The sequence below is a fragment of the Branchiostoma lanceolatum genome, chromosome 8 (genome assembly GCF_035083965.1).
Source record: "Branchiostoma lanceolatum isolate klBraLanc5 chromosome 8, klBraLanc5.hap2, whole genome shotgun sequence".
NCBI classification, from domain to species: Eukaryota; Metazoa; Chordata; class Leptocardii; order Amphioxiformes; family Branchiostomatidae; genus Branchiostoma; species Branchiostoma lanceolatum.
In genome coordinates, this window is record NC_089729.1 from 6,589,731 (window position 1) to 6,607,799 (window position 18,069).

The 18,069-nt window shown below is 40.9% G+C and overlaps 1 protein-coding gene across 1 annotated transcript; it reads left to right on the plus strand.

Moving 5' to 3' along the window:
• The first annotated feature begins 21 nt into the window (after window positions 1–21).
• LOC136440728 (uncharacterized) lies at window positions 22–10,836 on the plus strand. Its single transcript, XM_066436831.1, has 7 exons — window positions 22–259; window positions 809–922; window positions 2,551–2,620; window positions 4,335–4,454; window positions 5,120–5,241; window positions 8,470–8,655; window positions 10,541–10,836. The coding sequence occupies exons 1-6, from the start codon at window positions 155–157 to the stop codon at window positions 8,617–8,619; spliced, it is 681 nt and encodes a 226-aa protein (XP_066292928.1). The 5' UTR covers window positions 22–154; the 3' UTR covers window positions 8,620–8,655; window positions 10,541–10,836.
• Window positions 10,837–18,069: the final 7,233 nt, after the last annotated feature.

The window sequence follows — 18,069 nt, forward strand, 5'->3', positions numbered from 1 at the left end:
CCAATGGGCTGTAACGTTACATTTTTCAGAGGTCATTCACATTGCATGCTGGGAAGTCAAAATGGCGGTAATTTGAAGTTTGAGTGAACTTGCAAGCGATCTCTGTCAATTATTGTCGACTTTCGTGCAGCAAAAGGTTTCCGCAGTATTATAGATGGATGCTTCAACGGTGTTAAATCCTTGGGCAAGTGATCAACGCCCTTTAGGACCATATGGCCTCCTTATAGAGCAAGCAGAGCTATCGGGCCATCTGAAGAAGGTAAACCAAACAAAGCCAAATTTAAAGGATTCAAACCATGATGAGTTGTTGATCCAGGTAGTAAGATACGCCAAAATAGTTACTCAAGCAACTGGATAAAATTTTGAAACAGTCAGACGTTTCAGACAGATTCACTATCCAGTTGCTTGAGTAACTATTTTTGGCATGATGAGTTGCTGTAAATGTGTACGTGTGGAGGACCAAGGAGGTTTAAACCTCCTTGGGAGGACAAATGCATACGTTATGCGTGTATGAACCTGTTTTTGAAGCTTTTGATTCATTTAGTACTTCATAGATATCGAAACAAAGTGTTTGTTTTCTTGTGTTTCTTTGTTTGTGGGTGTGTCTCTCTGTGTGTGTGTGTGTGTGTGTGTGTGTGTGTGTGTGTGTGTGTGTGTGTGTGTGTACTAGACAGTAGTAGTACATGTGTCCCCTCTAGTAATCAAATTATGGTAGGGGCACACATTTTTCACACTATGACAGAGTACAACATATGCATAGATATACAGAAACTTAAAACTTTGATCCTTATTGCATGTTACTCAAAAGAGGAGGGATCGTGACATTGCCATGGCAACAGACTTCGCCCGTGAGCAGTCCCCATCCCTCCAGCTGTTCCAGGTCCTCAGGCAGATCACAGCCCAACGGAAAGAGCTTGATAAGGTAATCCATTTACTACTTCTACTATGAACACATCATAAAATCACCCCGATCAATCAACCTCTTTGAAACTCAGATTCAAATCAGCCATGACCCGAAAAATTGCTTTCTAAGTTGCCTTAACGACTTAATCTGGCAAAACAACGTCAGTGAGATGTGGGAAGGTGTGGCTAACTGTGTTGGCTATAGGAAGAATAATTTAGCAGGGGGGGTTACCTTACTGTAGGGTAAGCTTTGCCTGGCCAAAGGGGGGATGTTATATAATTACCCTTACCATAGGGGTTGGGGTTTTGTGCGCGTGAGAAATTTGCGCATGAAAAACTTGAGCGTGAAATAATAAAGTTCAAGAAATGTGTCAGAAATGTGCACTACAAAATTCTTAGTCAGAAAAATGTTACCCCATGACATGATTTTCCATCTGTGTCCTGAATTTTGGGTTTAGATTTTAGGTCCCTTGGGAATATCCAAGCTGACTCCCAAGGGATTTAAAACCTTTGTGGGGGTTTTAAGCTTAAAACTTGAAATAATATGACACACAACGGAATTAAGTATCCTATTTTTGCATTCTACTGTTCAAAATGTTGTTCTTTGAATCTTCAAGTGATTTTAAAATTAAGTTTTGGCGCGCAAAAAAGTTTGAAATTAGGCTAATAGATGGAGAAAAGCTTCAAATAGTTACATTTTACAATACAAAACCTTGTATAAGCAAGTTAACTATGTATTTCATAAAGATTTAAGTGATTTTCAAATGCTTAGGTTTCAAGCCCCACAAAGTTTAACTATTCCCAAGGGACCTATTCCCAAGGGACTTTACCCTGGGTTCCAGACTGTTTATCGGGCCTTTTAGCCGGTTCTCTTTAGCCGGTACCTTGCAGTCAGTTCTCTCGGTGGCACAGAGACCCCAGCCCGCCGAACCCTAATTAGCGCACCGGGGGAGTTCTAGCCGGGGAGTTGACCGGCCCTATCTACAACGGATTAGAGAAAATTACCGCTGGGCCAATGTGGTCTCCGGTCGGTTCGCCCGATATAGAGAGCGTAAAACTGACAGCTTAGAGAGCTGCCACCAGACTAGGAAAGGGGCGCGGTTATCACCCCCACGGGCTCAACTCCCCGGAGCGTTGATTAAGACCGGGCGGGCAGACTGTTCTCTGGCCACCGTAGGAAATCGCTAGCGACCCGATACTAGTCTGGCGCCCAGGGAAAAGGGACTTAAAAATCAGGAGTTTTCAAACCAAAAATTCTGGTGTCAGATGGAAAATTGTATCATGGGATCACATTTTCCAATCTAAGAAAATTAAACTGCACATTTTCCGACATATTTTAAGAAATTTATTTTTTCATGCGCAAATTCTTCACGCGCAAATTCTTCACGCGCAGAAAACCCGTTCCCTACCACAGGCTTATCCTCATGGCCAAATGTTCACCCTACTTTTGCTGGGTCCTCCTATTGACAACTCCTGGTTGAAGGCCTGGTGGAGGCTGCTTTAGATTAGAGTTAGCAATTGCAGATTTCATCAAAATTTGATAATCAATAACCTTGTAACGTTATGCATACCAATTGCTATCTAAATTGCTCTCTAATAGCGATTGTATTCAATATCCTAAATGTTCTCTGCTTTCTCTATATACAGGTCAATATTGAGGTGCAGTGCAGACTACAAGATAAGGAGACTAATGATATCACACATCTTGGCACACTAGGTAATCTGTCTGAATGTACTTAAAACACATTGATTTGGCTGTATTATGTTAGACAATGTCATATACAAGACTGGCTTTTGGTTTTTAATCTACTGTTAGCTTTTTTTGTACATAAAATGACAAAATCAACATTCTGTTATGGGAAGGTATTACTACTTATCATGTCTTATGTACTACTTACACTGTGTACATTTTTAGTTCTGATATTCTCAAGTGCCACTTGTAATTTTAAGACACTTGAATAAACAGAGTTGGTTCAAAAGTCATTCCAGTGAAGAGGAGCTGCATGTGCAGACTCTTTCTAACACCCCCTGGTGGGGAGATGATGAACTACAGCTGAAGTCCCACTGCTGAATGTCTTGTACACTGTATGCAATAATTGTGTACCACTTTCTTGCAACATCTGCATCTATATTATCATGGGCAATACCCTTTGCTCTAGCCAGTCTAGGGCATCACATTCAGGATATTGCATGCAGAAGAAAAATCAATGATGTGTTATTGCAGTCATTCCCTCTTCCTACAGTACATATGTAAAAGAATTAGAGCATGTGATGCAGTCAATGTCATACCTTGTTATATGATTGCCAACTGCAATGTTATGAGCAACAGTATACATGTACAATGTAGGTTAGGTCAGTGTCAAGATTCAGCATTTCCAATGTGGAAATACTGTATCTCTTTGATCTTTTTGATGAGGAAATGTTTTATGAAAGCTAGATGGGTGTATTGATTATTAGAGAGTTTGGAAAGACACCTTAAAGTTTGAAAGTCTTGATCTAATTCAGTAAGCAATTTTTAGGGAGAAAATGTCCATATATACATGTAGATACAGATAATTCTCTCTGACAGATATAAAGATTATACTTAGATACATGTAACTTTCTAATTAGTACACTTCCTCCCAGACATCCACACCTTGAGCACATTAAAGATCCTACCGCACTTGTCAAAAAGAGAAGGGGTCCATACTTAGTAATGGAGTGAGCAGATCAAACCTTTCAGTCCGTTCTTATGCAGCTTATAGTATACCTAGTATACCTACATGTACCTACAAAACTGTGTGTCTCGCCTATACTAAATGAACTTTACCGGTTGTGCAAAACAGACAAACAAACTACAATAAGTTAAAATATAGTATTACGTATCTCTTTATTCGGTGCCTTGCCATTAAGTTAACACTGTTTTGATGTATATAACCAGGTGACATCTACTTGATTAACAAATCAACAGATTTTTCTATCGTGTAATTGAAAGAGGAGGCCTGATTGTCATATCAGCATATGCATGTACTCTGATCAATCAGGAAAACTTATCTGCTCAGTTTAATCTTATCTCAAGGCCACAGCTATCAATTCAGACTGCAATCCTCTGCAGATCTGAGCCATAAATTTTCTGATGGACTGTGGAACATTCGCTGCCGCCACAGTGCCTGTAGTTTGATCCACAGTGTGCTGTTTTACTGCGATGGATGTCTTTGTAATTGGATTTTATTCTCCTAGTGGATCAGTCCTATAAAATGTCTGGTGATTTTGAGAGTTACGAGGCCATTATCAGGAGTCAATGATCAGTTTATCTGAGGAATAAAGAAAATTGAATGACACGCTTTTTGCTTTGGGACCAACTTGAGTCATGTAAAGGGGCCGAGACCCTGTGTAGAGATATGCTTTCTCTTTATCCAGTTACCGATTACACTCTATTTTACAACTTGCAGAGAACAGAATAAAACAGCTGAATGAGCTGAGTCAACATCTACAGACTGTTATGCAGCACAAGGGCCAGCTGAAGTCCAGGCTGCAGAAACCTTTTGTAGGAGAATACCTACATATTGCAGGTATATGTAGATAAGTGTTTTTTCTTACAAAAGAATTGTCTTCACCAAGTTACACAGTTTGTCAAAGAAATAAAACTGAAACAATGTATTAATACTTTCTTGTGCTGCCCTTTGTAATATGTTCCAAAGAATACCTAGATGACTTTACCAGGTCTTACAAATCATGTGTGTTGTTTGAAGTCTATTGTCAGATCTAGAGACCTTTATGAAATCTACTTCAACCATTTTGATTCTGAAAACTATTCAATTTTTTGTACTAACTTAAGTCCAAGAATGCAATAATTCTTACAAATGTTAACTAGATACCATTGTTCCGAAAACAAAAACAACATATTCACATGTACATTTAGGGTTGTAACTAAACCATGGCGTTAGATGTCGTTAACATTAAGTAGCTTTACAGCTGTTTGTAGATTACCAAATCCAAGCTTTCCTTTTCCATGGCTAAACAGTATAGATTAAATGCACTCTCATCAAAAGGTCTATTGTAGTAATCAATTTAGCATTGGTTTATTGATTAAAAACTTATAAAGTTTTAGTTTTACAGTAAGCATCTCATTGATGGTTGTTCAATTTAGCTTCAAGTTTAGCTATGACTTCTATCTGGAATAAGGTTTAAAAGATGAAGCTACTAAACTAGAGAAACTTTTCCGTGACAACTCCAGCACAGTACCAGCGCTGTGTGGCAGAAGTGTTCCCCATGCTGGCTCCCATCCTGTCAGACCTACAGACCAACCTGGACAACATCCACTGGGCCAGCAGCTTTTCTCTGGACAATGGACATCTGGTGAGTAGATACCTTCATGGGTTCACTTGGAAGTAAAACAATGTTTTGTTAGTTTGTTTTGTTTATTTATTCACACAAAACATAAACATGGAAGTAACGGATGTAAAGATAGAAATTAGATAGAAGTGCAGGATAAAAGAAGAAGCCTGAGCTAAGCCCTCCTTAAACTTAAATGCTAATCATGATACAAATGAAATTAGTGATCATTCTCAAATCAATTAGTAAAACATCAATATAACAAAAATTTCAAAAAGGTTCAATGGATTGCAATAAAACATTTACAATCAATACTGAAGACAAAGTATAACAGATGACGAAAATACATTTTGATAGCATGCCATAAACAAAGAATCTAATTGTGTATGTATGCATGATGAAGTAGAACCATTAAAAGTGGTTGGGGTTGTTTTTTTATGGCTAACAATATGTTTGAAAATTATAATTAGAGGTGAAATCTTTAAAGGGGATGGGAAGATTGCATACATTGTTCCATTTGTATTGCACACTCATATGCTGATTCTCCTTGGAAGAGAAAAAGATGTTAATTGGATTACTTGACAATGCTCCATCATGAACTCAATTAGCTGCAACTTTATGCTGGCCTTTCTGTTTCTCATTAATAATGCACAAGCTTAAAGTTTCTTACAAACTAGGCAGTCTTCAAACTCTTCATGCATGGTGCTTCAGCAAGGGTCCTGGCAGATATAGAACACTTTGCTGTTGAATTGCTACACATCTGATTTTAAGATCTGAAGCAACTAGAGCATGTCACATTCGATATGCAGAAAGGGCTTTTGAGTCAATTTCAAAACCATAAAAAAGTTTGTAGTCAAAGGATCACCAGCTTTATCTTTTGCCTGTGACAAAGACTAATGTTCTGGTTGGTAAACATCATTGATTACCCAGCAGAATACCATACAAGGTTTGACCCACCATCACCTAGTGTCAATGATGTGTTTTATGATGGAGTAGTGTTTATGAACTGTGTCCCACAATTGTGTTAGAGACAGGGGTCTGATAGATGTTATCATAAAACATTATCTGATACAATTTATTGTAACATCAGCAAGTTTCTAGGTCACACGGAGGACTGGAATGAGAGTAATAAATCATTTAGCTTTGAGTCAAAGCTGCCGTTTGACATAAAAGCAGCCATGTTATAACTCAAGGACAAAGTACAATGTATTTGAAATACAAAATTTAATGTATCTACATTGCATGTCAATCATTCAAGGCATGAGAGGTCTAGTGCCTAGCTAACAATCCCACTTGTATAATGGGCAATTAAGTTTTATATAATGGGCAATTAATTTTACTTGTGTGTGTTGAGTCTTGTCCTAACCATATGTGTTCTGAATCTTTCTTAACACAATAACACCTGTCAGTTATTACCTTGAGTGATTCCTATCTTTTTAAAGCAAGCTAAGCCATTGTTATTTAAGTAAGAGCCATGCTTCAAGCAAGACTAAGAACCTGCAACAAATCAATAAGAGGACTGCGTCCTAGATGCAATAGCCAAACCTACCAGTTCCAAAGTCACACACCACCAGTTGAAACCTGATATAGTGATAATCTGTCCAAGCAACTTTTAGTTTTATTCTTCTATTCCCTTCAGTATGCTGGTCCCTTGATTTTATTGGTCCCCTGAATGGTCTTGTTGGGCAGTTTTGACTGCTCCATGTAGGGTGGTGAGATGAATAATTAGATTACCGTTCAGGTATTTAGTTTTTAAATTGTCAAGAGTACTGTGCGGGTACAGTTCCAAAAGTCTACACTTGACATGTGTTACCCCAGAAGCCCTAGTGGAGTTCCATACTTTAGTGAGACAATTGATGTCTTTGGCTCCAGCTCATGTTGAAAGTAATTGCCATTTCAGACAGTCTTCTTCTTAGCTTCTGTCCATGTGTCAGTGGTTATTCACCATTGGGAGTGTGACATATAACAAAGGCTCAATGATAGGACTTCATTTGAGGGCCAGTCATATTGCATTTGTTCATTGACGTTCTGCCCTTTCCGGGATTCCTGCCAACTTCAGGAGCTCTATTTAATGAGATTTTTTAATTCTTAACATAGAATATCAGCATAACAAAAGTAAGCAAAGATAGACTTGCCATTTCATTTTTTTCTTAGTACTGGTAGGTACCACTAAGATCACTGTCCTTCAGGTGCTTGACAGTGTGTTCTTTCTCAAGCTACTGTTTCATTTTGATCTCTTTACTGAATTTATGTTGTCTGCCTCTTGAAGCCAGAGAAAAGATTTTTCATGACAATCTCCAAAGTCATACCATGGAGAATTCATATAATTGGTTTTCTGTCAAGGTGGACAGCAACTGGAATTGAACAGCGACAAAAAGTTGCAAGACCCGTGCAAACATAATTGCACATAATGGAGTCTGAAATAGCAGCAGCTGCTGACAAGGTGCCCAACTTTGACTCCAGAACTTTGGTCTTGCCAACATGCACTGCCAAGTTTTCCCTGTATCAGCTAATTTCCGGACTAGTCTCTAATGTGGGGTATTGATCTTGCTTTGGGCGTATTAGGGAAGCCTATTAATTCTGTCCCAGTCTAACTAGCTTTGGCAGTTACCGATAATACGTCTGGCAGAAGACATACTACTTGCATCAATAGCTGTTTCATTTAGAGTAAATCACAATTAAAAGCCAGTGGGTGGAGAGTAATTCAAGCTTTTGCGCTCAGAGTGGTAGGTGAACCTCATTCGTATGAACCATAGATCGATGGAATTATGTCTTTCATATTAAGTAGCAAAAGGTTCTCTATTGTACAGTGAACTCTATGATGGTCTGGTAGCTCTTCTGGTTCGTACCATATGAATGAAGTAATGGATCATCTGGTGGCCTTCCTTTTTATGACAAAATTTCAACTTCAATGGTATCTTTATTAGTTATGACATGTTGAAAGTCAACATGGGGAAAGTGGGAGGGAACACTGTTGCTTACTTTTGTGAGGTAGTCAATGACTCATACTGAGGTGCTCCACCCTAATACATTATAATCTAGATTGTATCAAGGCAATCTTGTAAATTTGAGTTCAGTGCTGTAATTGAACATGCATTTGTTCCACATGTGGTACAAGCAGTCTTCCATTGAATGTTCCCCTTACATGTGCATATCCTCTAGCCTTAGGCCTTTACCTCTAATCTAGAATATAGCCTGAGGTCTTTACACATGCATATCCTCATAGCCTGAGGTCTTCACACATTGTTACAGGACCAGACACTGGATGAACTGACCGCCTCCCTGGCCCAGGTTGAGACTGGCCTCCAGTCCCTTGTGCAGCTGCGTGGAAGTGTCAGTCAGATGCACCACACCAGCAGGAGTCAGCAGAGCACCAAGAGACCTAAGAGCAAAGGAAGATAGGCTTCTGTATGGTCATTAGGTGTACTGACTCTATTGGTAAAGTTTGTTTCATTTGTATGTTTGAAAGAAAATCATGTGAGAAATGCAGCTGCATGTTCCAACAGAAGTTGGCTGACTACATTTATAAATAAATGCAAACCGTTACTGGTTTTTAACACAGTACAGAGTAGGACAATTACAGCAATGAAATACAGAAACGAATGTCACAAGGTACATGTATCATGATTCCATATCTTTTTGTATTGAAGAAGAGTTCTTTCATCATTCATGACCTGGCTAACTTTCTCTTTCCCTCTCTCTTCCCCCCTCTCTCTCTCTTTCCCCCCTCTCTCTCAACAGTGCCTTTCTTTGTTCACCTTGAACACTGCAGGTTGCATGCACTCCAGGCAATGATGTGATCTCAGTGTTGTAATCTTGTAACCCAGCCAGTCTGACATCCACTACACCACACCAAATTGCAATCACCACCCCCAAACACCCAACTAATTATCTCAATAAATTTTCCAATTTGGGTCAATCTAGCCATAACACGGTTGCATACCCTCCAAATGAACTTCAGAATTGCTCAAATGTGCGTCTTAGATGAAGGAGATAGATAAGAGACAGGGGTAAACACTTTCCAATTACTTCGTCTGAGTGGGAAAATGAGAAAGTCTGCCTTCGTACAAGCAACAAAGGCTTACCAGCCATCAAAGTTGCAGTGGAAAGCTCCTGAGCTATCATTTACACTTTTCCTAATTGTGTTCCTTTTACACCCACACAGAACAGATTACACAGGATTCCTCTTCATTCCCACTCAGATCAAACTAACGGTCTTGCCAACCATTACTGGCTGTAGCTCTCATTCAGGACCTTTGTGGGTCATAGCACTTTAAGCCTTTAGAACTGAAGATAGTGCTTGAAGTTTTCTTCAACTTGTAATGGAAGCAATCATAAGAGGAAACTTTCACACTTCTTCAACTTCTGAGTTTCAGTTAAGTATTAGATTCTTAGGCTAAGCAACAAGACTTACAAGTTGTCTTCCTGGCAACATTATATCTGATCTGTTGGGGGGGGGGGGTGGGGGGTGCTGGACTGAGGGTGATGCGGAATACACCGTGTTGTATTTTATTTATGTCATACTAACCCGAGAAAACACACATTTCAATGCGAAATGCGCCTGAAGTTCAGAGAGTTTTGTGTCCTTGAACAAAGAAATCGTGACAACATTGATTGCAACCTCAGAATCCGGCATTCGAATTTTCAACAGCGGCGCCACCAGCCCACTCTAAATGCATTCTAAATATTCTATGGAAGCCGTTGTGATACAACTTAGAACCCTGTGTGATACGGAAAATTATCACACGGTCTGGAACACCCGTATCGAACGTTTTCGCGGCCCAGGTATGACATAAAAGAAAATAACATTGATATTGCATTGACAAACACAATTGTAGTACTTCCATCTTTCCTCGAGGTTGTATGTATGATAACATCTTTATTGTGTGCTTGTCCTATTTTCCCTACGTCTGTAATGCAATAATTCTCCCAGATATTTGGATAAGTTGATTTTGGAATAGATTATTAAGAGTATAATGTCACCCATTAACTTCAATCACCCTACTAGTAAATATCCCCAGATCATCCTTGCAAGTTATAGAAGTTTGACGTCAATACTAACATGGTTTTTCCACTGTAACATCTTACAAGCTTCCCTGATGACTATTGAAGTAGGCAATCGGACACATGACATTTTTGATCTTGTGCACATTTAGTGATGCCTAATTTTGCTATGTTCACTGGATGTGTGCAAGGCTTTAAATGTGGAAAAGTGCATGAAGGATTGATCTTAAAGGCTGTGCCCCTGTGGTAGTTCCATAACAGTAGAAGTGGCACATTGACGTTGGTTGATGAGTTGCATTAACCTTTTTGCTCCGTGCAGTTGGAAACGTCGGAGTTGTTGATGGGCCACTGGACAAGTTCTGCTCTTTAGTCAACTGATGTTGCTCAGTCCCTGCTGCCTACGTGTCATCTACATGTACATTATTTGCATGCTGTGTCCTGTTGTGAATACAGATAGATTATCTAAAAGCTATACAATGTACATTGGGATATTTTACACCTGATGCACCTTCATTATTGGATTCAGTTGTCTGAAACAAGGATCCAGAATACCCTTTGAATTGGACTAGTCAATGAAAAACGCCCCAAAGAGACATGATAAAAATGTTGTCTGGCTTTTGTCGTCACAGTGCAGTTTATTTAGCACAAAGTCAATGACAAGACTAGACCTTCAGCGCATTAAATTCCATAATACCTTGTAACATAATTCCACGTAGCTAGCCACCGGAGAGGATGTAAGAGCTTCGACAGCTACACTAGGTTTAGGTACCAGGCATACCAACACATAGCAAAGAAGGCAGACAGACAATCAAAATGTATTTAGTGGGATCAAACGAGCTTTCAACCATTCATTGCCATGGTACGGTTGTGTGTTGATGAATTGCAAACATTATGACATACTGTATGTGCAGAAATGTTCGTGGAGGTTTTGTTTTCGCCGTAAAGTCTTAGAACCGCCGCGAAAATGTTTGCCCAACTGCCCCCTTGTTTATTCACTACGTTATGTACAATGTACAGTATCATAAGGCACCTGGTATGGTGAATACGTAGATATCTTAGTTTCTGACTGGCTGTCCGGAAAACCACCAGTGTTTCCATTATGTGAATGTAGCGCTACTATTTATTTCAAACGCGAACTTAAAACCACTACGAAGAACACATGTCGCCACGAAATTAAATACCAGCGAACTTGAATGCATTTACAGTATATCGCTGAGACCTGCACATTCACACAGGTTTCATATCTCTCCAGAACAGGTCTGCCAAAACCTTTTTTTCTGGAGTCTCTTGGCAGCCCTCCCTGTTCCACTGTGACATTTGGTACGTCAGGACGGTTCTGCTCGGCCAGATCCAATTTGGCTCACTTCACCCGGCACGTAATTAAGTTTGGCGTGGGATGCTAAGGGGATTAAAAGTCCTGATGTGTCAAACGTCTGCCATTTAATCAACCACTTCGTTAAGCTGGATTCAGAAATAAATTGATACACTTACTCTTGGAGCCCACTTATGCAAATGAGCAAGTAGACAGAACTGGAGAAGAACCATGGTTACCGTGCATTGAATCGTTTCGTGATCATTTTCAATCTGGTTAGAGCTGTCAGGTTGTCAATATTCGTTTATCAATTCGCACGTTAAGACAGCCAGGAAGATAAAAACTGTCAGATGAAAATACAAGGTAGAAGCCTCAGTCAGACATTGCTAGTACTGTAGCTCCAAAAACATTCACTTTCAAAATAGTTTGTCTTCATAGTATGTTCATAGAATTGCTAACGTGTTAGATCTTTTTGATCTTATTTTCTTCCATCCATCTTTTTTCTGGGGTTTTGTCACCAAGAGCAATTCCACTCTTTAATTTATATATTTCATGACTTCTGACCTATGATTGTGAAGTGTCTAGAGCAATGCTCAATGGAAATATGCCAGGTTTAGTCAGAATGACTGTTATGTAATATCCTGCGCATGTTTTGTTAGTATTCGGTTCCATCTGCTGTGAGGTGATAAAGGTCTTTACAGCAGTATGTTTCCCGTGTATTTTCTCGTGTAAATGCACTCATGTGTTATTTCACACATGTGTATTAAAGGTGACTGCACGCAGATAAAATTGTAGTTGGCGTCTAGATGCCTGGGGATGTTTGCCAGCCACAGTAACTTATGGTCTTGAATACTTTTTACTTGACAATTATGTATGACATTGTAGATACCGTCCCCTGCAACACTGTATACACATGTACATGTGAATGTACTTTGCGTTTGAGAATGCATCAATAAGCAGGGACACCTGTGCTGCAGTGCAATATGAACCTGAACTGAAGAAGGTGACAGATGGTCACCGAAATGTTTTTTTTTAGATAGATCACTTGGTTGTGTACAAAGAGCCTTTTTGTTAAGTGACTTACCAGCGTGATGAAACTATTCACTGGGGTCTTCAATACAGCTTTATAACTTCCTCCAGATTAAAGTGGGCGTGGTAAATATGCTACGCAGGATGGACAGGGATAGCGTTGGAGTACCATTGGGATGGTGGCCCCCGATTGTCGGACTCTGCTCATCCATTGATCAGCAACCGGGGCAGAGTCAGTAATTGGGATATTTCGTACTTGCCTCCCTGGGCGATGTACCATGGTGGTGTGGGGACACAAAAAATCAATCATTCCAAAATTGACTTTCTGCTTCAACGACGTCCAAAACTTCAGTTCATCTATCTTTCACCTAGATGACAAGGTCTGCTGCAGACATGTTACCCTGTGCAGCAAAGTTATCATAAATGCTCGATGGCTCCTCCCTTTTTTGAGCAGACTTTGTCATGTACATACATATGAAAGTTGGTGATGTTCGTCCATCGTTGTCGATGAAGACCTCGACTTCAGTCGCCCTTGTGGGTGCGGGCGTTGCTGATCAGTCCAATTCTTGCTCGGAAACACCGGCCGCAGGTGCTGCAGGGTTGTGGTTGGGTGTTGTAAGCTGGTAAAAAATGGAAATCGCCCGGACCTCAAATTGCAGCACCTGTATTCTTACGGAACAGGATCGTTACAATAAAGCCGGCACATTCAGCACCACTGCCTGCATTCTGCCTTTCCCGATGTGCATTTTCCTGTTGTTAGCTCACAGAATATTTTAGTGCAATTGCAGTTGATTGTGGTCGTTCCCTGACCGTGTGGTTATGAGCCTCTCACTGCAATGGCATATAAACGTGTACGCTCCATGTTAACGCAGAGAACTAAAGGAGAGAGCTCACTTTAGTGACAATCCCTGCTGTTCTAACGTGAGTTGGAAGTATTTTTGTTACTTTGTTGGCGTACACATTGTTAACATTTGTAAATTCTCGTTTTATTCATCATTGTGAATTTCTTACTAGTTCTGTGCAATAGTATTATTTTCCAGCGGGACTATGGACCCATGGGAAGCCTGAGGCACCAAATTTGGACCTCTGGCCAAACTAGCGTCCCCATCCTGCGAGTCTCCAGCTACACCACTGTCGCCACAGGGGCCAACCTTGGACCCCGGCCAGCGGGAACAAACTTGCACACACACACCAAGACAAAAAAAAATTCCTCCGTTTTCGCGGAGATAATTAAATTACGTGTCACACCAAGAGGGGTGCCTGGACACTTTCAACTGGCTGACCCAGGCGTATACAGAATATATATCCCGATGCCGAAGTGACCTGCGGCATTGTGAGACGCGAAGCAGAGGTAATGTGGCATTTTCAATTTTCGTGACCCCAGCCATGCCCGCATGGAAGATGAAAGTATTCATGAAAGGAAATAGGTAACAATTTGTCACGCCGTAAGCGGTTGGATGATGGCTTTCTTTATCACACGCACACGTTTCCTCGCCCGGATGGCTATTGGCAAGACCGTGTGATTCACTCCCAACTACTGTGTAATAACATGAAGTTACACCACAGTAGAGAGGGTTCGGGAAGGCGTATTCCATATCATGGGTTGGTGAGATTCTGCTTCAACTTTCTGAACTGATATTCTCCTATGAATAGAAACTGATACTAAACAAATCTAAATTCTAAGTGATCCCGCCGTTGTTTGGTCCGAAAACCCAGTCTTTGTGCAACAACAAACAGCACCAGTTGCGTCTGGGCTTTGGTTTGAACCTATTAGGATATAAAAACCATTGCTTGCTCAATGACGTGTACCCTATACCAAATTAATGGCCAGTCAGTCAATCACAGAGGTCGACTTTTGTGATCTTTATGTGGCCTCGCATATTTTTTGACCAATAGTCGATTACAGGTCAACTTGTTGACACACTCCATTTGTTACTCTGGGAAGGAGGATGACCTCCTTCTGGGGGTATTGGAAATGCTTTTGTTTGCGCGTTCGCAGCTAGAACTCATGTTCCCGTCGTCGCATCGGTTTGTAACTTGGCATATCGTTTGCCAGGTTGATCGTGGTGATGCACGATATCTTTGTTGCACCGTAACTGCCTTTATCGCCAATGTAATATCGTAATTGCACCCCTATGTTGACTCGCATGTGGTACTGCCCTCCCATAGGGACCATGCTTTAATCCGTTCCGCATCGCTGAATGTCGTAAGCAGATACAGGGTAGATTCTTTCGCTACTTGTTCCTGTTGCTTCTGTCCGAAAGGTTGCGTCCTATAGGTAGTATTTAGCTCTAGAGTCACTGATATTTGTTTTAATTACGTTGAAGCGGTTTCTAAGCCTGTCGGGTCAGATGTCACGTATGGTTTTGATAAGGCAATCAATCGTAAGAACAAGTTTAGCTTAATGGCCATCAGATGCCGATTTGTTATTGGACAACATGTTAAAAGTGTATTCTGTCTTTTGGGAATAGGATTCTGTCATATTTTGGCAACTCAAATCACTATGTCGTTTTTATTGTAGTCACTGTGTCAGATTAAGATAGAGACTAAGTTCTTTAAGGTGCTCAGTATGCACATGGGAAGAGCCACGCATACACACTAGCCTCCACCAGGCCTTCCTACGGGGGTACGAATAGTAGAATTCGGCCAAAAAAGGAATAATAGGCCAAGTCCATGTGATGGTTAACATTTCCCCCTCGGAGACTGTGCTTGCAAATGAAAATCTATGGTGGCCAAACTCTCCTGGCAAATATTCTTCCTATAGCCGGCGCATAGTCAGCCTGGTATAGACTACATACACACGTACAGCGTGGCACACTGCGTCACAATTCTGCCGGGATGTTCAGGACGACACAAATTTGCATTGAAGTCAAAATCTAAGGATGGAATCATTCGCTGCAAATCAATGTCATCTTCCACGTCAATTTCTACTTATCATATTATAAGGGGCTCGACTCGTATCGAATTTAAAGATTCGACATTGAAGAATGCCTGCTCCGGTCATCTCTAGACCTCAACACGGCGGAAGTACTGACGCCAATCGACCCGACCTACCCGACCCCTCCTGACATGTCTAATGGGCCCAATGTTCTATAATAGAGGTTTCCTGTCAGGCTTTGTTCGTAGAAGCAAAGGAGCCGACACGATGACTCCACAAGCGTACCCTGCCCCATCTGAACGGCGCCCTCCAAACAAACTCAGAGACATTACGCAACCAAACTTTCGATACCTTCAGGAGAGGAAGGCAGCCGGTCGTTGACAAATAGTGCCCCGAACCCGTGCAGATAAAGGGCTCAGACACACCATTGAACAGTGAGCTGCCACCTCCACCGCCTCGCCACACCTTACTGGCTACCCAGAGGCAGCAAAGCCGGTATTACACCCTTGGTAAATGAGCCATTGGCCCTTAAAGGCCGATTCCAACGATGATTGATACTTCATTTCGTATCTGATTTTACCTTTACAAAGGCTCGAGCTCGAATCGCTCAGGCGAGATTACGTTGGGAGGTGGAAGGGGGCTTTGCTCGGTATGTTTGATGGACCGTTGAGTCAAGAAGCCAACTTCAGAGTCTGAAAGTTGGCAACTTCGTAATACATGTATGTAAGGAAATCAAGAACAACGTTTTTATGCAAGATCTTTTCGATACCTTGGAGTCCACCACTCAGTGAAGAAAGTAGTGGCAATTCCCGCCAACGTTGCACAGCTGTTCGTTTAGAAATAAAAATCAGGTCTATTTTTTATATTGAAGAATAGCTACATCCATGCCCGTAGCCGGGGGGGGGGTTCGGGGGGTTCGGGGGGTTCGGAAGCACCCCCCCACAGGCTTGAAGGTCCATTTCACAGGCTTGAAGGTCCACTTTTCAATGTTCAAGATTTTTTTTCAAGGCGAACTTAATTTGTATTTGCATCACCAGCAAGGCCACAGAGGTTAGAATCCTAGAAAAAACCTGCTCGAGCTCACTTTGACTTTGTCTCTGATTTTTCCTCTCAAATTCTGTCAAAAACACAGGAAATGTCCTTTCAGAAGGTTCAATTCTTAGAATTTGAAACGCTCCAGGGTCCACTTTTTAACGTCCAAGTTTGTTTTTTTTTCAGGGCGGACTTATTTGTATCACCAGCGGGGTTGGAATCCTAGAAAAACTGCTAACTTTGTCTCTGATTTTGTTCTTTGAAATCGTCTCAAAAACATGGGAAATGCCATATCAGAAGGTTCAATTTTTAAAATTTTCCGGGGGGGGGGATTCTGCGGCGCTTGATGGTCCCTCAAATATTACATTCTCATCCGAAATTCACAATGATGATAGAGAGACATCTTATAGCAACAAATTACGAACTTACCGACTGTTTAAGTCCCTGTATAAGGAAGAAGAGTATTTATCTATAAGTAACATACAGCATAGAGTAGCTGTCACCAAATTCAGGATTAGTTGTCACAAATTACATATTGAAACAGGAAGGCACAACCACACGCTTCTAGAACATAGAATTTGCCAATATTGTGAGTTAAATCAAATAGAAGATGAGCGGCACTTCATTTTAGATTGTAAACTTTACGATATAGAAAGAAATGTTCTTTTCAAATGTATTAATGAGAAATTCCCATACTTCGAATATTTAAACGCAACGGATAAATTCATATTTTTGTTGCGTCTAGATAACCCTTGTATAAGAAACATGATCTGTTCATACATCTACACATGTACAAAGAAGCGAGAAGAAGTTGACTTTACTAGATTAGCTTAGCTTATCCCTTTCTTCTACCATGTATGTTTACACAATGTACTGTACATATTTCACTGTATATGTCACTTAGATGTTAGTTAGGTTTGTGTTAAACGACCTGTATCTAGCCCCTCGGGGCACGAACATACAATAAAGGTCTTCTTCTTCTTCTTCAGATTAAAACGGACCCCCCCACTCAAAATCCTGGCTACGGGCATGACATCGCAACAGATCGTGAAAATAGCCGTTTTCGAAGGCTACGTCAGGTTACATGTACATCTAGAGCAATCCAGAGAGTGTTCAGGTGAGTATTTGTGGTTTGTAGAGGTTAATATTGGTGAGTTATATGTCTGGCCTTCTGGGCTCTCTTGAAATAGAAACCAGGCTCTTTCTGTGGGGAGTTAGATACTGACCCCTGCTGCTCTCATTAGTTGAACAGGTCAATACAGTTGTAATAGAAGCAGCTGAGACCACGCTCCCACTTCACTGCCCCTGGACACTACGGGAACGGCTGGAATCTCAGGGGCACGGGCTATCATATCACCAGTGGCAATGGCGCGAGTAGACTGTATGACGTGAAGATTGCTAGATGCTAAGGGGCGATATGAATATTAAAGACCCGACAATTTTATAGCCGCAATTTCAAGCTTCTGATGTGAGACGAAACCGGTATGCCGTTGGTCTAACAATAACATAGAGTTTTGCCAGTTTTGTCTGTATTGCTGCTGCAGTGTGGAGCGTATTTGCTATACTCACTATTCTTAAACACAATTAGATTTTACGC